Source organism: Coffea arabica, chromosome 11e (genome assembly GCF_036785885.1).
Source record: "Coffea arabica cultivar ET-39 chromosome 11e, Coffea Arabica ET-39 HiFi, whole genome shotgun sequence".
Lineage (NCBI taxonomy): Eukaryota > Viridiplantae > Streptophyta > Magnoliopsida > Gentianales > Rubiaceae > Coffea > Coffea arabica.
In genome coordinates, this window is record NC_092331.1 from 14,878,620 (window position 1) to 14,902,503 (window position 23,884).

Here is a 23,884-nt window from a genome sequence, read left to right on the forward strand (position 1 = left end):
AATAACCAAAATAACCGAATTCAACTAACCAAATTACCAATTTTGCAGCGAATGCTCATCCCTACAAACAACCTAATAATTTCATTTATAGATGACTTTTTTTTATACATTGTCAATGTATAATTTTTTTTATACTAGCAGGTTTAGATCATACTATATAACATGAATTTAAATTTAAAATTCAAATTATGCATATTTGATTTACATCCAAAACTGTTAATTTAAAAAATCACTATGTTGTCAGTGTATAAAAAGTTGATCATTCTTTTATACCATGAATGAAAAGGAAAAAAATAAAGAGTAGAAATAAAACACAGAGACTAAAACAAATGAAACAATAGAGGCTGGAAGCCCTCACAAGGGTGGTCCAGCGGTAAGTGCGCTTTTAAGAACCCTTGAAGTCGTGGGTTCGAATCTTACCCTGGATTTAAACCTCTGTGACTCGTCCGGAATCGCTGCGTGGGGCCGTGACGCACTCCTCCGGTTTGGTATGCCAGCTCGGATCCTAAGGATTCAAGTTGGGACATGTTCCGGCTACCAAAAAAAATAAAGGCTGGAAAAAAGAAAAAAAATGGAGACAAAACATAAACAAAACTTTGACAAAGTCTAACCAAAAGGTTTCGCCGAAAAGTTGTCATAGTAGCTTTTACTTTTAAAGGGTACTTTTGATATAAAAGGGATCTACACAACATCAGAAACATGACCACGGCTTCCAATCCAATCCCGAGGCGCAACGTCTGTTTCACATCCTGTGCCATTTTCTATCTCATTTTTTATTATATTACTATTTCTCTTTCATAAATATCATATTTTAGTTCTTTTTTGTTTCCTTAAGATCCAATAACTATTAATTCAGTAATACACAAAATTTAACAAATTCAAAAAATCGAAATGCATAAAAAATGAGATTTTTTATGAATTTTCTGCTGTATTTTTTAATTTTCTATTATATATTGTTTTTCTGAAGTTGTTGTGTTTATTTTTTACTGAATTAATAGTTATTGTATTTTAAGAAAATAAAAAAGAACTAAAACATGATGTTTATGAAGGAGAAATAGCAATATAATAAAAAGTGGGACAGAGAGTGGCACAGAATGTGGGACAGAAGATCCGTTGCGATCAGGAGACCTCATATTTTCATGTAAAAATAACCAAAGCACAAGAACACAAAGAGACTTAACCTCATGTTTCCTCCCCTCAAGACTCAACAAAAATAAAAGAAAATCATACGGTCAGATTCCTTAGATGGTAAGGAGCAAAACATACTCTGGGTTGAAAACAATCGCATCAAACCCATTTCAAAGGAAATGGGTTTCTTATTTTTATTTGCGAACTTGAGATTCTCTGATTGAAACATGCTTTTTGACCCAAAACGAGACATAAACTACCGTAGAACTTTTGCAATAATATAAGTTAAGCAAATATAGATCGAAACCCCAAACTTGGAACAAACCAAGATAAGAATGAGATGACCTTTTTAATCTACATGGCATGGGAATGAAAAAAGGGTTTGATATGATTACCTGTGATGTTTTGACAAAGACCCGAACAAGAGATCCTCAGAGATAAAAGAACACGAGGAATCAATGGATCCAGGAAACTTGCTGGAAACGATGGCTAGGGATTGGTTTCTGATTGTCTTTGAGCCTGATTTTACGGCCCTTAGAGTACTCTTTTCAAGAAGTTACCAACAGAGAAAATGCTCACTACAATCCTTAAAAAATGCAGAAAAAACAAACTTTGAGTAACGAAAGAGAGAATCATCTCTCAATAGCCCTGTCTAGTCAGACAGTTTTTCTTGTGTTTTTTGTCACCAACCCAAGCTGTTCCCAATGGCTTCTTGGCAGAAGTATCGGGATTCAGCTTGAGGGGACAGAAATGAAGACGTGAATCGAGGTGGAGAGGAAGAAATGTGAAGATGGTAGAGGAATTCGCAGAGGAAGGAACTCCTTGCACTCAAGAAGTCTGTTACAAATCAATCAAAAAGTCTGCTTTTCTCGATGCAGAGTCCACTACTAAATACTAGTGCCTGAAGATTGCATGCATGTTGCACATAACTGAATACTACATTGACCAACTTCTGAAGATTCCTTCTAACAACCTTGATAGGCGACAATTATGAAAAATGATACCGTACCACTAATTCTGCTAAATAAGTAAAAATGACACAGTTTACAACTAATTTTGTTAAATGAATAGAACGACGCCGTGACTGCTACACCCTACTCCAACTTGTCCTGTGACATTTTTCTCTAGAAAAATTTTCTGTTCTTTCATTTAACAGAACGATGCCGTGACTGCTGCACCCTACTCCAACTTGCCCCGTGACATTTTTCTCTAGAAAAATTTTCTGTTCTTTCCATTTTCTCTCATTTTTTTGGCCTTTTCTTTTCCTTTGTTTTTTTTTATTCTGCCATTTCTCCTTTGATAACTTTTCCTCTAAAAACCCTATTTATATAGCAGAAATCCCAGATGGAAGGGTGAAGATCAATTCTTAGGGAGAAAGAAATAGGATGTGGCTCTTCTTGGATCCTTTGATTAAATATTCTAATAAGATTTCGTACCAAATATGCGTTGGAAGAGATTTTACGATTGTCTAATGAAAAACAAGAAGGAAAAATCTCAAAAAAAAGGAGACCTCAAGTACTATTTTTGCAGTATGAAGGGGATGAAAAAATAGCGCACGTGAAGGCGGAATTTTTTTTTTCCGAAAGAGAAAATCATCTATCAATAGCCCTGTTTAGTCAGACAGTTCTTCTTGTGTTTTTCTCTAGAAAAATTTTCTGTTCTTTCCATTTTCTCTCATTTTTTTGGGTCTTTTCTTTCATTTGATTAAATATTCTAATAAGATTTCGTACCAAATATGACTTGAAAGAGATTTTACTATTGCCTAATGAAAAACAAGAAGGAAAAGTAAAAAAAAAAAAAAGAAGGCCTCAAGTACAATTTTTGGAGCATGAAGAAGATGAAGAAAGAGCGCATGTGAAGGCGGAATTTTTTTTTTTTTCTGGGCCAATTGGATTGTTTTTGCTTTTGGACTTTAGTGGTCTTTTGCTTGGGTTTTGTGTGGATCTTGTGTGAGCTTTTGTTTCATCTTTTCTTTGGATTTTGCCTTCTTATCTTTTGGGTTTGGAGATTGGATCGAATTGATTTTCGTGATTGATTTTTTTTGCAAAGAATAAAATGCCAAATTTAAGCTCAAAATAAAGCTGTATAATAAAATAAATAAATAACATAGGTTCAAGCAAAATTATAAATTAGGGTCAAAATTTGATGTTTATAGTTTGTTCCTCTTTGTCTGGAGGTCACAGAATTTACGATCAAAGAAATGGATCAAAGAAATGGATGTTATCGGATTTTGGCCCCACGCCATATAGAAATACAAATGGACATATAAGTGCCAGTGATAGACAACCATGATATAAATAGATGGTAAAGTTAAAAAGATGTGATTGAACTCTTAAAGAATCGCCTACGTATCTTGTAAAGATATTAGGTCAAGATGTAATTCATCTGAATGGGCAAAATTGCATGCTAAAGCAGACCCGATTTTGAAATTTTTTTGAGCTTTATTTTTTTTAAAATTTTTTGGAAAAAGGATGCAAGAATGGCATGATGCCAAAATGGATGAAACAAATAGGATTTTTTTTGGATGAAAGTGCTGGCAAATGAAATTTCATGAATTAGCGAGGCATAAATACTTTTAGTGACAGAATCATTTTACGCTTATTATAGAAGCAATATGGGAGTGATTGACAGGCATACGTAAGTGGCACTCTCCACGGGAGTTACCTAGGAAGAATACGCCAAAAAAAGTGATTTTAGCCTAAGCATGCTTGCTATGAAAGTGGTATCATGCAAGATTGATTGACAAGGCTTAACAATCCGAAGAAAGTGAACGAAGTCAACATACGCATTCTACAGAAGTGGCACTCTCCTGAAGTGACTAACTTTGTAGGCATGTCAATGGGTAGGGTCTTACCCAGATCCAATATATATGGGTAGGGTTTGGATTTAATTTTTCAAATCCAGACCCTATCCAGACCCAGATCCTGTGAGAGAGTCATGGGTCTGGGTAGGATCTGGTTTTTTAGAATTCATATCCAAACCCAGACCCATATCAGACCCTACCCAGACCCATGTATACTTAATTAAATAATATATATTAGTAATTTTATAAAATAATCTAATATTCTATGGCCATTGGATGTAAGACTTCATGACCGTTAGATTAAATGATTCACTCTTAACCTAATAAAATACTAATTAGTTCCACCTATGCCTATCTATTGTGTGCCTCCATTGTCTTTCTCTACCTCTCTATTTCGTTTCTTTAGAAATCTTGAAAACTATTTCTTTTGTCGTACCATCTCTCAGTTTGTCTTTATTGTTTTACTCTGCTAAGTTCAAAGATTGGTAAATTCAAAAAATATTTCATATGAATATATGATGTAATTTGGTAGTAACGAATCTACTATAATGTTCTCAATTCGTCTATGTACACAATAAATAGTTTGTGCATGATATGTTAAAGTAATAATGAATTCATGATATTATAAAGCATTGGTTCGTTGATTGCTTTATGAAATAATAGTCATCTACTGATTACTTTATTCATAGTACTTGCAAATTAAGGTATATTACTTTTATAGGCATTGAATCATGTTAATAACCAATCTATTTCTGTTTTCTAGAAAATGGCAACGGATCCCACTCTTAATATTGGAGATGAAGACAGAGTGGTCATCTTGGAAGATGAAGAAAAACACACGCCTATTGAAGGGAAGAAAAAATTAATTTCAAAGGTATGGGATGATTTCGATAGAAGTAATGATGTTGCAACATGCAGGCATTGTAAGAAAAAATTTGCAGCAAAAACTACTTCTAGTACTAGCCACTTGAAAAAGCATATTGAAAACTGTTTTGCTAGGAAGAGAAAAAACCAATCGTTATTTTTGCAGCAAAGAATGTTACTGATGTGACTATAAAACTTGAGCCTTACAGATTTGATCAAGAAACTAGTAGAAGAGACATGGCCACGATGATAATTAAGCACAATTATCCATTTAATATGCGTGACCATGATATTTTGCAATGGTTTGAACCCAAATTTCAAGGTTATCAGTCAAAATACTTTAAGGGCAGATGTGATTAATTTGCATAAAGAAGAAAAGAAAAGGTTGTACAACCACTTGGATGACATCTCTTCTAAAGTTACTTGTACTACTGATATTTGGACATCAGACTACTCAAATGTTGGGTATTGTTGCTTGACTGCACATTATATAACTGAGGATTGGGAATTGAAGAAGAAAATTCTTGCATATAAATCCATTGCATATCCCCATGATGGTGAAACATTGTTTAAATTCATCTCTGATTTGATAATGGAGTGGAATTTGGACAAGAAAATTTTTTCAGTAGTAGTTGACAATGCAACTTCAAATGACTCTATGGTCAAATACTTGAAATATTGGCTTGTTGGCAAGTCTGTACTACCTTTGGGAGGGGAACTACTGCATATATTAAATTTGATTGTCCAGGATGGATTGGCTGAAATTGGAGGACTACTTAGCAAGATTCGAGGAACAGTTAAATACTTGAAAAAGTCTGCTTATGCAAATCAAAAATTTGAAAATACAATTAACCAATGTAAGTTGAAAGGTAAAAGGAAAGTGGGTTTGGATGTTCAAAATAGGTGGAATTCTACCTTCACAATGCTTGATACTGCATTACCACTAAGGGAAGCTTTTGATCGTTTAGACCAAATGGACAAGAACTATAAGTATAATCCATCTCAAAAGGAGTAGGAAGTTGCTGCTGTTGTTCATGGTTGTCTAAAACACTTTTATAATGCAACTCGTCATTTTAGTGGTACCAAATTTCCAACAACAAATGTGTTTTTTCCTGATACTTGTAGCATTCAGCTTCAATTGATGAAATGGGGACAAAGTGAACATGACTTTCTTCGACATATGGCTGGTCCAATGAAAGAGAAGTTTGAAAAATATTGGGAAGAGTGTAGTTTGGTGTTGGCAATAGCTGTAGTGCTTGATCCAAGGTTTAAGATGGATTTGGTGGAGTATTATTATAGACAAATTCATGGACATAATCCTGAAAAATATATTCAACGGGTTCGTAGTACTTTTGTTGATTTGTATATGGATTATGGAGGTGAACTTTTGCCATCATTAGATCTTGGGAACAGTGAAATTGTTGAGAAAAATAGTTCAAGTAACGATGCATTGAGTGACTTTGATAAATGGTACTTTGAGTCTCGCTCGTCTAGCCTTCATGCAAATCAAAAATCAGAATTGGATCAATACTTGGAAGAGCAAAAGTTTCCAAGAAAGGACAATTTTGATATTTTAGAATGGTGGAAAGCTAATTGTTCAAAATTTCCTATTTTGGCAAAAATGGCACGTGATATATTGGCTGTTCTGGCCACTACATTGCATCAGAATCTGCATTTAGTGTTGGTGGTAGAGTGATTGATGAGATTCGTGCTAAATTACTTCCAAATGTGGTTGAAGCATTAGTGACTACTGATGATTGGATTGAATCAAAGAAAAAAATGAGTAAGTATTTATAAATATTCTTATTCTATTATTTATTTGCTATCGGTTCTTTGTCAAATGACTTTTATCTCATTCACTATTTTAGGGCTCGATTGCGAGACATCTACCAATATCGAGATTTAAATAAGAAAAAGAGGTACAAATTTACATTTTTTTTAATAAGGTTGAATATTTATATATGTTATGATTGTTTTCTTTTTTAAAAACTAATCTTAGTTGGCATTGTAATTGGTGCAGACTTTTTTAGGAAAAGGAGAAAAGGTAAAAGCAAACAAATGAAAGATTGGATGTGGATGGAGTTAAATCTTTGAAAATATACACAATTAGTCAATAATAGTTCTTTCTTTAAGTTCATAATATTGCATTCAACTTGTTGAATGTTATTTTATTATTTGAAAACAAAGATTGGATGGTATTTATATTATTTATGAATTCTCTACTTTTTTAATATATTTTTACTTTAATATGTTTAGAAAATACCCATGGATACCCATTGGATACCTAGATCCATAAGGGTTTGGGTATGGATTTACTTTTTCAGATCCTAAAGGGTTTGGATCTGGGTCTGGGTCTAACTAAATTACATGGGTCTGGATTTGGATCAAAGGGATCCAACCCAGACCTTACCCATTGACATGCCTATTTGTAGCAATAGGGATTTAGGAATTGAATTCATAGAGATTTGAAATTTGAAACTAGTTTTGAAATTGATACGCCTGCTAAGGGAGCAGCATTGGCCATAGAAGTGACTCACTTTTAAAATAATCAAGGACTTAAACTTGGAAATCAAGGAATTAGAAATTTGAAACTGACTTTGAAATTAATACACTTGCAAAGGAAGCCCATTTGCTACTGAAGTGACTAACATTTGAAGCAATTAGGGACTTAAACTTGGAAAATCAGAGAATTTGAAATTTGAAACTTGTTTTGAAATTGTCGCGCCCCATTTTTGAAATAAAGGAAAGGTGTTTTAAAAAAATTGAGTTTTTTCTAATTTCAGAAAATAAAGGAAAAGGTCCTAAAATGGGACTTAAAAATGTGCTAATTTGAGCTCAAAATAATAATCTAAAAAATGGTTTTTAGACAAGAAAAGTCACTACTTGGCATCAAGTTTAGGTGCATCAAATCACCTAAAAAATTTTTAAAAAATGAAGTTAAATAAAACCCTTTTAGATGACTTCAGATCTTTAAAAATAAGAGAAAAGGGTTTGGAAGTCACAATTGAAGAAAGAGAAGGCAAAGATTTGATTGATTCAAATCTAAGATACCCTTTCAATCTAACTAAGATTAGCGGCGAGATTTAGTCAAAAATTTTCCTAATCTAATCTCTAAATTTATTACATTCAAATGCTTCTATATGAATGCAAATTTAGACCTAGAGGATATCAGGAGGAATGAAATGTCTCTTTAAAATTTAGTTAGTACCAATCATATTAATTGTAAAACTCAAGAATGATCCCTTAAAGAGGTCACAAACATGCAAAAGATGAGATTCAAAGAAAAGAAAATTATGAAAGATAGATAAATATACATGACCTAAAATAGAGGAATGCAACATAACGGGTACGAAAAACTAAAATTCGTGACGCAATTTTCCTTTTTATAGAGGGGTAATAGCATTCTAAGGTTAGGAAGCCATGCTAGCCTATTTTTCATATTCGAAAAATGACTTTTCTAACCTAGACAAGTAAATAGACTAACATATTTCTAATTTGCTAAATGAAATGCAAGTTAAAATGGCATGACTTGCATACATAGGGATAAGGAAATAATATAAGAGGACATATCATGCAAATGAAAATAACTTAAAGTAAAAAAAATGCATGAAATGCAATAAATATCACACCAAAGTATGAATCTAGAGCATAGATGGTCCAAGGGTCGAGCATTGGATTAATCCATTTCTACAAGTCTTCACTAGCATTGGCCTAATGAGAAATCGAGAAGAAAAGTTATAACTAGCGTCGGACTAGTATGGTGACGTCATGCACTCATTATAAATAAATAAAACATATAGAGTATAATCAAAACAAATAAACATATAAAGCACGTAGAGCATATAGAACGCATAGCATATAGACATAATATCTAAATGCAAAACTCTAGAGAAAGTAAATAAAACCATAAGCACAAACATACAAGTATATAAGCACATAAGACCTAACTATTACATTGAGTCCTAACTACAATCTAAAAGGAAAAATATAAGATAATAAACCTATCCAACCTATCTATTACATTTATTTAACTAATTACATTTCTTGCAAAAATAAAATCTATGGATTACATTGTCTATGTAATCACATTTCTTGTGCAAGAGGATATAACCTATCATGACAATTGAGGCATTTAAATACCCTCCAAATAATCATAAGACTTAAATTAAACAAACATAAAAAAAAACTTAAAATAAATAAAAAACATAAAATATCGGAGCACATAAAAGGAATTTAAAGGATAATAGATGCACCTCCCTTTTAAAGTAGTGGCTAAGTGAGCAGAAGGGAGATTTGTTTATTTTTCCAAAATCAACAAATGAGTTAATTAGGGATGGCAATGGAGGCTAATAGGGTAGGGAGGGGGATTTTTCCCCCCGATTACAAATGGGGCGGGAGGCAGGGGAGTATACCCCAGCCCCACTACTCGCTAAAAAAAATAAATAGATAAATAAATATAATGTATATAATTATATATAATATTTAATGTAATCAGTTACAAACTTATGATAATGATATTATTAGTTATATGTATATAATGTATATTAGTAGATGTAATATAATTGATATTATCAATTATACTACTAATTATATATGTCTACTAATAGAAATTATTAATTAGTTATACTAAATTTACTAATACATTTATACTAAATTCCTAATTACACTTAATACAATAACACTTTTTTCTCAAGAAAAAGCACAAGCACAATAATGAATTAGTGATTGTATTTGTGTCAAAAGTGAAATTTGACTACTTTAGTTGTATTTATTTCATCATATTGGATTGTATTCAAATAACTTTTGTTTGATTATTTTTAGGAGTTTCAATTATAAAATTACAATGAATAATAACTTGGTGATGTGTTGATATTTTAATACTGTAATAAAATTTGATTATTTGCTAAAATTTAACTATAATAAAATTATATAACAAATTTTTATTAACTCTACGGGTGTCCCCGCGGGGACAGCGGAGCGGGGTGGGAGAGGGGTCCCTCGCCTCAACCCAGCCCCGTTGCCATCCTTAGAGTCAATGCACCAATTTAATTGACAATTAATTATTAAAGATAAAAAACCTTAATCTAATAAATTAACACTCCAAGCAATGCACAAAGAATCAAAAAGCCAAGGGGAATCTTGATAATAAAAGCAACAAAGATTCTTAGGGATTAAAATGAGAAAATCAAAAGTTTTTGGGCCAAAATTATGAATTTAATAAAATTAGGGGCTAAAATGCAAATTTTGCAAAATAATTGTTTACAACCCTATTATTCATAATATAATCAGATTTGAACAAATTAACTACCAAAAAATAGTTTTGAACCATCGAACTAGAAACTATTTGTATTAATTTCTAAAGTTGCCAAATTGAAACTCTAAATTTAACTAATTTATTTAAACCCTAATTGTACCTAAAAAAACTAGAATTTATTCACCAACATATGCATGAGACATCATAAAGAGAGATCAAGACTCGAAAAGGAAGAAATTTGTCCATTTCCACAATTTTTGGGCCATAGCACAATTATGCAAAAATTAGGGAGCAAATTGCAAATGCTTCTTGTAGATTTGGGTACAAATCAGTGAATATAATGATGCAATAAAATTTTTCAGAAAAATTAAAACACATAAAATGTCTAAAATAACATGTTAAAAAGAAAAATAAAGAAAAGAGCTTTAGTTCTTATGCTTTAACCAATGTTTTAAAAACTGGACCGTTAATTGAACCGGTGAAATAAAAGGGTCGAGATTCAATCGGTCGGACCGGTTCAACCTCGGTTCAATGAATTTTTTTAAAAATAATTTATATAAATATATACATGTACAAAATAAGACATGTAATGGACTAATTTAATACTTTATATGATGAAAAGTTTATTATTTTTTAATAACTTGGATTTTTAAAAATAATTTTTTTAAATTATAAGTTAAAACAAATAAATTTCATCTCAATTTCAATTATATCTAAATCCAACCCAAAAATATCACAATATTTTGAAATTATACAAAATTCACGTCTATGAGAATTTAGATATTGTGAACTTAAATTTTAATTTACGTTTTGGGATTTAGAGATTGCAATTTAAAAAAGGAAGTTTGGAGTTCGAAGGAAGTCAAGAAAATCGAAAATAGAAATGTAAACTTGATAAAAAACAAAAAATGAGATAAAAGTGAGTGGTTGTGGCATTAAATAATTTGGGTTAAAAAATAATTCTTTTTTAACTTTTTTCAATTTAATGGACAAAAACAAAATTAAAAGATGGAAGAAAACATCAATAAATTAAAAATAAAGAGGTTTGATAAAAAAGGGAGTGACGAAAGAAAAGAGGATAGAGAGAGAGAGAGAGAGAGAAAGAGAGAGAGAATTGAAAATTAAAAAGAAAGAGCCATGAAAGGATGAGATTTTGTAAGAAAAATGGAAAAAAGAAATATGAGTGTTTGCTTTATATAAATAAATTATCAAGAAAAACTAATAAGATGTGATGGTATAATGGTTAATACATTGGTCTTCCCAAAAAAAAAAAAGAAGGAAGGTTGAAAACCGGTTCAATAGCGGTTTTTATGATTCGACCGGTTCTTGATTGGATTGGTTTTCTGACAAAATCAACTATGGCATTGAACCGGACCGGTACCATGGCCGGTTTGCGGTTCAACCAATCCGGTCCGGTCCAGTTTTAAAAAACATTGGCTTTAACCCAATCTTTAGAATGACAAATCTGGACAAGTGGACAGTCCCTAAATTTAAACAAGACTACCTAAGTAACTTGAACAAAATGCATGTAGTCTACCTAAAATGAACTAACAAGCCCAATCCAAAATAACTCAACCTTAAGTCCAAACAAAGTTACCCAATTCAAACTAACCATACCCACCTTTTAGCCCATGACCAATTTTACAAACAAAGCAAGGAAAAACAATAAGTGAGCCCAAGATAAGAATGTTGATTAGCCCATGTTATGATTTAAAATCAACACAACCAATATCATAACTATTTACATCTTAAATGAAGCAAAACAAGGGAAAACAAAACAAAAAAAAGAATGAAGGAAACGAAATAGAGACAAAGTGCCACAAATTGAAGAAGAAATGGTTGACTTCAAGTCAAATGTTTGGGTTCACCAGATGAAGTTAGCGGGACTTTTACAAGACCTCCGGCCAAATGGCCAGAATCTTCGCCGGAAAAAGATTTCAATTATTTTCCAGTTCAACTATTTACATCTACTAAATTTTTTCATCATTCTAAACACATTTGTAATATCAAAATCACCTTGGAAGTATTGTATTTTTGCACAAAAAGAAACAAAATTTAAGAAAAAACAACAAAAACCCACATCTCAACTTTCTACTTTTCACAAAGAAAACTAGTTTCATAAAAGTTCATACCGATGCCTTACGTGGATCTAAAAGGGAAAGAAACATGACAAAATTTCATGCCAAAACATCCCAAAAGGAATCACTATTGTCAACTAAGAAATGGAAGAAAAAATTTCAAAAAAAAAAAACTAGACAAATATTATATAAAGGAAAAGAAGATTATCAAGTGAGGTTACCTACAACTTCTCTGAAGGTTTCAAGTCAAAATAAACTGTGACGGATCACAGGAATTCGACATTCATGAAGTTCCTTCTTGTTGAAATGAAAAGTTTCGGGTTTCAAAAAATGGTGAATGTGCAACTTTGAGCTAGAATTTCACAGCCTTAGAGTGGGTTTCTTCAGGAATTTTCAACTATGGCTTTTCTACTATGACTATAGAGTTAGCAGAAAAAAAAAGATTTCTCTAAATCTCTTTAAATCGAGTGAGAAAAGTTGGTTCGAATAGTGCTAGTTCACCAGCCTGTTCACCACTTTTTTTTCCTAGAAAATTTTCTTTTTCTTGCTCTTTTCCTTTGTTTCCTGCCCCAAATCTTTGTGCAGCTGCTTCTCTAACTAGTTTCCTCTCTCTAGAAACCCCAAAACCTTTGTTATTACGTATTTATATGAAACAAAACCCTAAAACCTAGAAATGAGTTAGAATACAGTGGGATGATGTGTTCCCCTTTTCCTCATTTTGATCAATTTTTGTTAGATGTTAAAGCATAGGATTTGAATATGATGAGTTGTCTTTATGCCAACAAGTTTGGAAGAAAAAAGAAAGAATGAAAAAAAAGAAAGGGAAATCAAGAAAATGCCTTAAGATTTCCAGTACATCCTTTGTATTGGGTTCATTTGCGCAAGGAAGATGAATAGCGTCCGTGCAAAAAATCACTTTTTTTTTGAAAGAAAAGAAATGGGCCAATGGGCCTTTTTACTTCCAAGCATTTATTTTCTTTTGCATGGTTTTGGCTGGGGCTTCATTTGGATTTTGAGTGGGTTCATTTAGGAGTTTAGCAATTGGGTTTGGGGTGGATTTAGTGTTGGGCTTATTGTAGGAGTTTTGTTGGGTTAGAAGCAAAAGAAAGCAAACCTTTACTATTTTCCTAATCTTTGAATTTTCATTTTTTTCCTTTTTTCTTTTTGCACAAACCAACAAAACAAAATGCTATTCATAAGTTAAAAGTAAGTATAAAAATAATAGTAGATTTGAGATAAAGAAAATTTTGGTATCTATAGCTTGTCATTCTTTGTCTGAGTTTCAAAAAAATTTGAGACAAAGACGTAGACACCAAATTACCTACCTATCTCTTTTGACTGTAACTAAACCAAGATAAACAACATAAAACGTTACGCATTATTTGGTAAAGTAACAATAAAACACGGCCGAAATTGCATGGATTTGTTTATGTCTCCCATTGTATTAGACATAGTCTAAATATGAGGTAGAATGTAACTTGTGCTAAAATAAAATAAAATGAAGGAAATCACAAAACTGATTAAATAAAGCAGCTAGCAAGAGGATAAGTATATCGAATTACAAGTCTATACTTGCTGACTGGATTAAACCCAAGTCCAAACAATAATAGAGGAACTGAAATATGCTTCCAAATGTCGATTGTTGGTGGAATTCAATCCGAACCCAAACAGTTAGTAGAAAACTGAAAATGCATCTCAAACCTAGATTGATCAGTAGGATTCAATCCAAACCCGAACAATTAGCGGGATGAAATGAAGACGCATCCCCAGCCTAGAATACTTGATGGGATTGGACTCAACCCCAAATAACTAGTAAGAGAAAATAAAAATGTACACCAAGTTTAGAACACTTGATCGGATTAGACGCAAACCCAAATAACTAAAGGGAGAAATGAAAATGCACCCCAAGACTAACCAACCAGTGTGATAAGACTCGAACCCAAACAACTTGTGAGAAAGATGATAATGCACCCCAAATTTAGAATATTTGGTGGGATTGGATCTAAATCCAAATAACTAGCGGGAGAAATGAAAATGCACCATAAACCTAACCTACTGGTGGGATAAGATCCGAGTCAAAATAACTAGTGGGAGAAATGAAAAATTCACCCCAAGCCTAAATACTGGTGGGATAACTTCCTAACCCAAACAACTAGTGGGAGAGATGAAATAGCAAAGTTTGGATTGCTAATCTTGAAAAAACAAACTTCCAACATCCATGCCACTGGACTAGAGGAACAAAAGAATAAAAAAAATAATACTTCCACAAGTGCTGGAATGAACTAAAAATGCAAAGCCTAGGTTGCCAGAAGGAATGAAATGCAAGGTCTAGAGTGCTTTTGCGATTCTTCCTGAGCAAACTTTGAGCAGATTGATAGAATTAGATATCACATTTTCAAAACTCACCCCAATATAGATCACGCTTAGCTAAAAGAGGTGCTGCATTTTCATTCTTCAGAAAAATATAAATAATGATCGTACAATTCTTACTTGCAAAAAAAAGAGGAAACAACTGTGACGAAAGATAATGCCACCACCATGTGATCCTTCGGGTCTTGAGAACCATATAAACATGAGCTTTTTGATATCAAGAAATTGTCTCACTTAGGACTGTTCTACAACCTGTTTCAAATCTTCTAGTATCAGTCAATCTTTTTGTACATCACAAGACATCCACTTCTAACTGCCCTTTATGATAAATTACAGGGATTGTCTTTTGGCAAAGTCTAATGAAATAAATAAGACATTAAAAAATTTAAACAGCTTTATTTCTCATACAATGATACAAAACGGAATAAAAAATGATAGCCAATAATAAAACTACCTTTATTGAGTTTATGAAAAATGACTTAAAGGCTCTAAATGAATTGGATACAAATTTGAACGGATTGTTTGTGATGAGAAAAGTAGCACATTTAACCCCTTTCGATATCATCCTCCTTGAATTCAATGTCAGCAAAAGAAGCACAATGTGAAAGAAACCCAAATAAGCATAGTCATCAACTATTCAATCCTCGACCTTTTGCTTTCCATTCATGACTCTTTTGTGTACCAAAACCCTACCTTAATGCCCTTTCGGGTTTTCACTAAGTTTACCCCCTTCTTATTTTTATTTTTATTTTTTCTTTTATTTTCAAAGTTGATTGCTGAAATATGTATTCCTTTTGAATGGATAAGCCAATCCTCCACTTTGCAATATAGCATTATTACCCATGTTTTATTCATTGATTGACCTATAAAATTTGTAAGATTTTGACTTGCACGTTTTCCTCGATTTCAATCATGAACATCTGCACAGAAGGAATTTCCCAAAGTACAATATGAATTTGAATTTTTTTCACAAAAAATTACTGCTTATGCAAAGTGTTGATTTATCAAAGTCAAAATTTGAATAACAGATTTGAAGTCTATTGAACACTTGGGTATACCCTACAAATGTATTATAAAAATTTGCATCAATTTAGGCCATTTAATTGTAAAAATTTTTGTTTGGCTGACTTTTCATTTATTTGGCAAACTGTGCTACCTAAAATTTGGATAACAATCACATGCTAACATGCAATGTGCATTGGTGTATCATTAAGGACATGTAATACAAAAGCAATTGCTTTCTTCAAATGAAAATGAAGCCAGAAAAAATGTCTCGCTTAAATTCATATAGAAGACTCTATGATGAACCTCTCAAAACAAGATCAAATTGCAATAAAATCTCTTTCTCACTTAGGAACAACATTTAGGGAAAAATATCACATTTTTATTAGTTTATCCTTCAGGATCAAACAAGTGGATATTATTTTGAATTTTCAGATAGTCAAAAGAAATAATAACTAAAGGCTATACACCAGGATATCTCTTATCTCTGTGCCTGAATTGCATCTAACCCATTCAATACCACATCTTGGTTGAAGCAAATAGTTTCTCACCCTTATTTTTTTTATGAAAACTCAGTCAACATATAAGCTCTATAGACTTGTAGTATATGGGTAAAAAGATACCTAAATACAATGAAACAGGTCATGACCCTGTTATCGCGAGTGAAGTAGATCCTTTCAAGATTGATTCTTATTTCAAATTGTCGTGAAAAATAAGTCAGTAATGGACTTTATAAACTTGTAATGTGGCTTAAAAAGGATAGTTAAAAGAAGTAAGATTTTCAAGGATATTGCATTTAAAATTGCATTTCTTCCAAAATTGCCCCAATTTTGGGATAAAAAACCTTAGACCCCATTTCAACTCTTATCATCATCACTGAAAGGATTTTGGCATTGAATTTTCTCTTTTTCGCTTTTTTTTGCATTTTGCATTTTCTTTTTTCCTTCATTTTCTCTTTGCTTTTCCTTTTCCTTTTCCTTTTTCTTTTCGTGAATACTAAAGTCTAACTATCAATGGTAGAATCAAAACTCCCTAACTTTTAAAAGATATATACACATTTCTTTTTTTTTTTTCAATACTTCATGTTTCTTCCAAAAAATTTAGCATTTTTACTATTATTGAAAATTCTCAAATTTCCTACCCTAATGTAGGGTGCAATCATAAGTACTTTTGAAACGAACACCAATTTAAACTCAAATAAAGATGCAAAGGACAAACAGCGTTTAAAAGTAGAAAAGATGGCCAAAGTATCATTTTTACTTCACATAACAACCAAAGTAAAGAATAGCTCATTAGGAGAATCTATTCTCTTTCGACATTTGAAAATTTTTTCAATGTAGGGTTGTGATCACCAAGACTCTTATTTGGAACGAAATCGTACTTTTGATGTCTCAAATAGAAAAACAAATGATGAAATATGTATAGATAGAGAAATGAAAAACAAATAAGAGTAACGAATATTTTTGTCTTCAACTAGATGTTGATTGAATCTAGTTAGAAATATTGAACCCTTCCAAAGAAAAAATTGCCTCACATTGAAATTTATCAACCAATGTGATTGATTCTGGAGGTTTGATAGAATTGGACAAAATATGAATTGCAAAAATGAAAGAGAAAAGGTATTATACTTGGTCTTTTAAAACAAACTAACAAGTTCAAGTGGCCCCTTTGATATTTCGATTTCAAACACTCTCACTGAATTGTTTGGGCTACAAATCTAGTACGTGCAAAGACTTTAGAAAGCTAAACACACACTTATGAATTTCATACAATAGATGAAAAAAATTGAGAATCTTAACTTAGTCTTTTTTTTTAAGATTCATCGTGAAGACTACATACAAGTAGAAAAAGAATGGAATGCATATAAATATATACAACTGCAAACAAGAATGGTCTAAATGAAAAAAATTCAGTATTGCAAACGTTTGAAACAAAAATGTTGCTCAATTAGAATTCAAATGAGAAAAAAAAACTCCCTTTCACACACACACACACACACATTCTCCTTTTCTTTTAAGACAAATTGTGTTAGAAACAACAAACAAAGAATTTTTCTTTTGGAAAACAACTATATCATGAAATCTCTTAGATGCTCTAAATTGGCGCTTCCAGATGAATTCTTCATATTTCACATTGTAGGATCTATGCAAGAGTCAAGTAATATTTATATTTTTTAAAACTTTATCAGATCAAAATTATTGTCAAATATGAAAAAATCATTTTGCCTTATTGAAATATCTTTTATAAATATCAAGGAGGGAAAAAAGAAAAAAATACTTAGAATTATTAAACAAAATTGTAAATCTGGTATGCATATCCTATGAGGAAATCCTTTTATACCAAGGATTGGCCTAGTATGAAAATGCAATCCTCTAGGTTAGTTGCCATATAATAGTTGATGGATCTGTTGGGGATAATACAAGAGAAAATGGCTAAAAGTTACAAAGCAAATGATACAAAAAGATTTCAAATCATGACTCAAGATCACTTTTCGTTAGGGTTTATTTGTCCAGAATTTTGTGTGTAAAGACTTTGGACAAATATCCTTTAGAATAATTTGAAAGGTGTTTGTCTTAACTCTTGCACAAATTTAGACAAATCTAATTAAACTATGGTGTGCTTTTACAGAGAATTCTAGTAATAGGAAAATGATCTTCTGTAGCAAACCATCCCTACTAGACCTTTATAGAGTTGAGATTGAATAATCAAGAGTTGCAACCTTTCACCACTAGTTTATGTATTTGTGTTGGTTAAAATGTTCCTCAACATCAATGCAAGTGTTCAGACAGTTTTTGGATATTTAAACACTATTTAGATTGTAATTAACTGTCAAAAACATAAAGAGGTGCCAAGTAGACTTGAATAACTTCTAAACATTGTAGGAACCAGATAGTGGTGGGTCTTATGTCGGGTTCTAAGACGGGCCCCTATCTTGCAACTGATCAAATTTTGAAAATATCCAATAGGATCCAATCAATTTATTGATATTTGACTAAAAACTATCTAAAAATTTGGCTAACTGGAATGACAAGAGACATTTGAACTAGTAGGATTAGGACAACATCTGAATGGATTGATTGTTTTGGTTGACACATGAAGAGATGCAAAAGGTCAATTTAGCATGAAAGAACCTACTTTTAGAGGGATTGCAATGTCTCTACTTGGCCTTGATATTTTATTATCTCAACAATGACAACTTATTTGTAAACTTCTTCGACTTAGTGTCCTAACGCAAAGGATTTTACGATCTTTGATAAAGTAGCCAAAATGTGATTATCAAAGGCTCATATTCTAATGTGCAAAAACTACTCCATAATCTTCAATGTCATTATCATGAAAGGGATCAGATCCTATCTTACCTTGTGTACTGCCGCTTTGAATTGTGCAAAAAATATAAATATGCAAGTCGATTAGATTATATATTCAAGACAAAAGGATAGTTTATTATTAATGCGGGATTTCCTAAATGGCATTCCCTCTATAGTTAATGCATGATGACGGTTTATTAAAATGAGTAAATATGCAACACGATAATTGAACTATGACCTAAAGATGCCCCTATTGAATGCCAAGGTAAGCCTAAAATGAAATATAATATACATATATATGTAGCGTTAATGCAATAAACAAAAATTTAAACCTGTAATAATTTAATGGGTAAAATACCAAAAAACTCCTTGTGGATTGTCAAATGTTAAATTTAACTCCTTTTGGTTTGGAAACCTTTATTATAACTCTCTGTGATTTCAACTAAATTGAAAATTGGATGGAAAGCACCCAATCTAACAGTTATACGTAAAATATCAAGATTGCCCTTATATAAATGAACTCCCTATGATTTGCTAAATATTTAATTTAACTCCCTCTGGTTTGAAAAACTACACTATAGCTCCCTGCGGTTTCGACTAAATTGAAAATTGAATGGAAAGCATTTTACGTATAATAGGGGTAATATTGACATTTTCCATACAACCGTTACATTGAATGCTTTCTGTCCAATTTTTAATTTAGTCGAAATCACAGGGAGTTATAGTGTAAGTTTCCAATTTAGAGGTGTTAAATTAAACATTTATCAAACCACAAGGAGTATTTTGGTGTTTTACCCTAATTTAATCTAAAGGGCAGTTTTTCCTAAATGACTACCATACCAAGTTTCTTATTTCTAAGGTTTATGAATGCAAGACAAGGGAAGAAAACAAGGTTAGTTTATTTGATAAATAACACATAACACATTGGAACAACAAAATAATACAAAAATATATGGTAAAGAAAAGAAAAAGGGGTAGAATGCCTCTCCTCGTGTCTAGTGTTCCTAACAAGATGAATGAGGCTCTATCCTAGGTGATCTAAATGGATGCACGAGGTTGGAGTTCACTAATGCATATAGATTCGATAGGGTTTTAAGTCCCCAAACCTTCTGACCAAAAGGCAAATGGTCATCAATCCCAGGGCCTTTAGTTGGTGGCTCGAGTAATCCTCCAGACACTATTACGTGCACGTCGTGCCATGACCACATGTTCAAGTGGATCAATCCTAATCCCAATAGAGAAAAATGGTATGACAACCACTAAAAGAAAAAAAAAACAAGGGTTAAAAAGGAATAACAAATGTGCATATGAAGTGTTCCTTTGAGGGAAGGGATTAAGAACCATTAAACATGTATGAAGGCTCTAGGGTAGCATCACTCCCCACCCCAAAAACAAAGCGTGATACAAATAAGTAAATACAAGTAAATAAATGAAAATAAACAAACCATCCATCACATACATGAAGAATGAGGAACGAATACGAGTATGAAATCCAAAAGATCCTAAAAGAGAAATGCAAACTAAATCATCTAAATGCAATATGCTAAAAAGGGTTAGGAAAGGAAATTGTGAATAAACCAAGTGCTCAGACTCACTAGTGATTCCCAGTGGAGTCACCAATTTGTCGCGTCCTATTCTTGAAATAAAAGGAAAAGTGTTTTGAAAAAATGAGTTTTTTTATTTTAGAAAATGAAGAAAAATGCCTAAAATAGGACTTAAAAAATATGATGGTTTTGGCCTAAAATAATAGTCTAAAAAAGGGATTTTAGAAAAGGAGAGTCTCTACTTGGTATCGAGTTTAGGTAGACCAAATCACCCAAAAATGTTTTAAAAAATAAAGACAAATAAAATCATTTTAAAGGATTCCAGATTTTTGAAAATGAGAGAAAAGGTTCAGGAGTCACGGTTGAAGAAAGGGAAGGTAAAGATTTGATTGATTCAAATCTAAGACACTCTTTCAATCTAACCAAAGTTAGTTCGAGATTAAGTCAAAAATTTTTCTAATCTAATCTCTAAATTTATTACACTCTAATGCTTCCATATGGATGCAAATTTAGACTCAGAGGATATCGGGATGAACGAAATGTCTCTTCAAAATTTAGTTAGTATCAATCATATTAATTATGAAATTCAAGAATGATCCCTTAAAGAGGTCACAAAAATTCGAAAGATGAGATTCAAAGAAAAGAAAATTATGATAGATAGATAAATATACATGACCTAAAATAGAGAAATGCAACATAACGGGTATGAAAAATAAAAATTCGTGACACAATTTTCCTTTTTATAGAGGGGTAATAGCGTGTTAAGGTTAAGAAGTCATACTTGCCTATTTTTTATATTCGAAGGATGACTCTTCTAACCTAAATAAGCAAATGGACTAACTTATTTTCTAATTTGCCAAATGAAATACAAGTCTAAATAACATGACTTGCACACATAGGGATAAGGGAATAATATAAGAGGCCGTACCATGCAAATGAAAATAATTTAAAATAAAAAAATTACATGAAATGCAATAAATTTCATACCAAAGTATGAATCTAGCGCATAGATGGTCTAACGGTCTAACATTAGATTAGCCCATTTGTACAAGTTTTCATTAGCGTTGGATTAGGGAAAAATTGGGATGAAAAGCCACAACTAATATTGGACTAGTATGTTGACATCATGCACTTATTATAAATAAATAGAGCATATAGAGCATAATCAAAATAAATAAATACATAGAACACGCAGAGCATGTAGTGCTCATAACACATAGACATAATATCTAAATGTAAAATCCTAAGAAAAGCAAATAAAACACATAAGCACATAGCTACACAAGTACATAAGACCTAACTATTACATTGGGAGCTCTAACTACAATTTAAAAGGGGGAATATAAGATAATAAATCTATTTAACTTATCTATTACATTTATCTAATTAATTACATTTCTTGCAAAAATAAAACCTACCTATTACATTACCTATCTAATTACATTTCTTGTGCAAGAGGATACAACCTATCTATTACAATTTGGGCATTTAAATACCCTCCAAATAATCATAAGATTTAAATTAAACAAACATGAAAAAATTAAAATAATTAAAAGAAAAACACGTGAAACATATAAACACATAGGAGCACATAGAACGAATTTAAAGAATAATATGTATACCTCTCTTTTAAAGTAGTGATTATGTGAAAGGAAGGGAGAGTTGTCTATTTTTTTCAAAATCAACAATGGGTCAATGTATCAATTTAATTGACAATTAATTATTAAAAATAAAGAAACTTAATCTAATAAATTAACATTCCAAGCAATGCATGAAGAATCAAAGAGCCAAGGGGAACCTTAATAATAAAATCAACAAAGATTCTTAGGGACTAAAATGAGAAAATTAAAAGTTTTTGGGGCACAAATATGAATTTATTAGACATTGGGGCTAAAATGCAAATTCTGCAAAAGTAATTTTTTGGTACTCTATTATTCATAATATAATCAGATTGAACTAATTAACCACTAAAAAATAGTTTGAGCCATCGAACAAAAACTATTTGCATTAATTTCTAAAGTTGCCAAATTGAAACTTTAAATTGAACAAATTTATTTAAACCCTAATTGTACTTAAAAAGCCATGAATTAGTTCACCAACATATGCATGAGACATCGTAAAGAGAGATCAAAACTCTAAAAGGAAGAAATTTATCCATTTCCACAATTTTTGGGCCATAGTATAATTATGCAAACATTAGGGAGTAAATTGCAAATGCTTCTTGTAGATTTCGGTATAAATCAGTGAATATAATGGCGCAACAAAATTTTTCAGAAAAATTAAAGTCCAAAATAACATGTTAAAAAGAAAAATAAAGAAAAGAGCTTTAGTTCTTACGCTTTAACACAATCATTAGCATGACAAATTTGGACAAATGAACTGTCTCTTAACCCAAACAAGGCTACCTCAGTAACTTGAACAAAATGCATGTAGTTTACATGAAATGAACTAACAAGCCAAATCCAAAATAACTCAACCTTAAACAAAGTTACCCAATTCAGACTAACCCAACCCACTTTTCAGCCCATGATCAATTTTACAAACAAAACAAGGAAAAACAATAAGTGAGCCCAAGATAGGAATGTTGATTAGCCCATGTAATGATCTAAAATCAACCCAACCAATATAATAACTATTTAGATCATAAATGAAGCAAAACAAGAAAAAAAAAAAAACAAAACGAAAAAAAAAATGAAGGAAATAGAGGCAAAGTGCCACAAATTGAAGAAGCAATGGTTGACTTCAAGTCAAATGTATAGGTTTTGTTATCTGGTTCTTCAATGAAGTTAGCGGGACTTTTACAAGACTTCCGGCCAAATAGCTGGAATCTTTGCCGGAAAAATATTTCCATGATTTTATAGTTCAAATATTTACATCTACTAACTTTTTTCATCATTCTAAACACATTTGTAACATCAAAATCACCTTGGAAGCATTGTATTTTTGTACAAAAAGAAACAATGTTCAAGAAAATACAACAAAAACCCACATCTCAACTTTCTACTTTTCATAAAGAAAACTCAACAAAACTTCATAAAAGTTTATAGCAATGCCCTACATGGATCTAAAAGGGAAAGTAACATGACAAAATCTCAAACCAAAACATTCCAAAAGGAATCACTATTTTCAACTAAGAAATGGAAGCAAAAATTTTTTTTTTTAAAAAAGTAGACAAATATAATATAAAGCAAAAGAAAATTATCAAGTGAGGTTACCTACAACTCCTCTAAAGGTTTCGAGTTAAAATAAACCGTGATGGATCACCGGAATTCAAGATTCGTGAAGTTCCTTTTTGTTGAAATAAAAAGTTTCGAGTTTCAAGAAATGGTGAATGCGCAAATTTGAGTGAGAATTTCACAGCCATAGAGTGGGATTTAAAATTGGGATTGAAATTTGAAACTCTTTTTGAAATCAACACACTTGCTACAGAAGTGGCTAACTCTTGAAACAATCAGGGAGTGAATTCGAAATTGATAGGGATTTGGAATTTGAAAAACCAAGGAATTGGAACTTGCTTTGAACTTTGTATGCTT

The 23,884-nt window shown here is 31.7% G+C and overlaps 1 protein-coding gene across 1 annotated transcript; it reads left to right on the plus strand.

The window, feature by feature from the left end:
- The first annotated feature begins 5,975 nt into the window (after positions 1-5,975).
- LOC140021153 (zinc finger BED domain-containing protein RICESLEEPER 1-like) lies at positions 5,976-6,491 on the plus strand. The gene has a single exon (XM_072071924.1). The coding sequence runs from the start codon at positions 5,976-5,978 to the stop codon at positions 6,489-6,491; it is 516 nt and encodes a 171-aa protein (XP_071928025.1).
- The last annotated feature ends 17,393 nt before the right edge of the window (positions 6,492-23,884 follow it).

Bases quoted from the DNA above. Each gene is read 5' to 3' on its own strand.
- LOC140021153 (XM_072071924.1), top strand. From the start codon at position 5,976: ATGGCTGGTCCAATGAAAGAGAAGTTTGAAAAATATTGGGAAGAGTGT.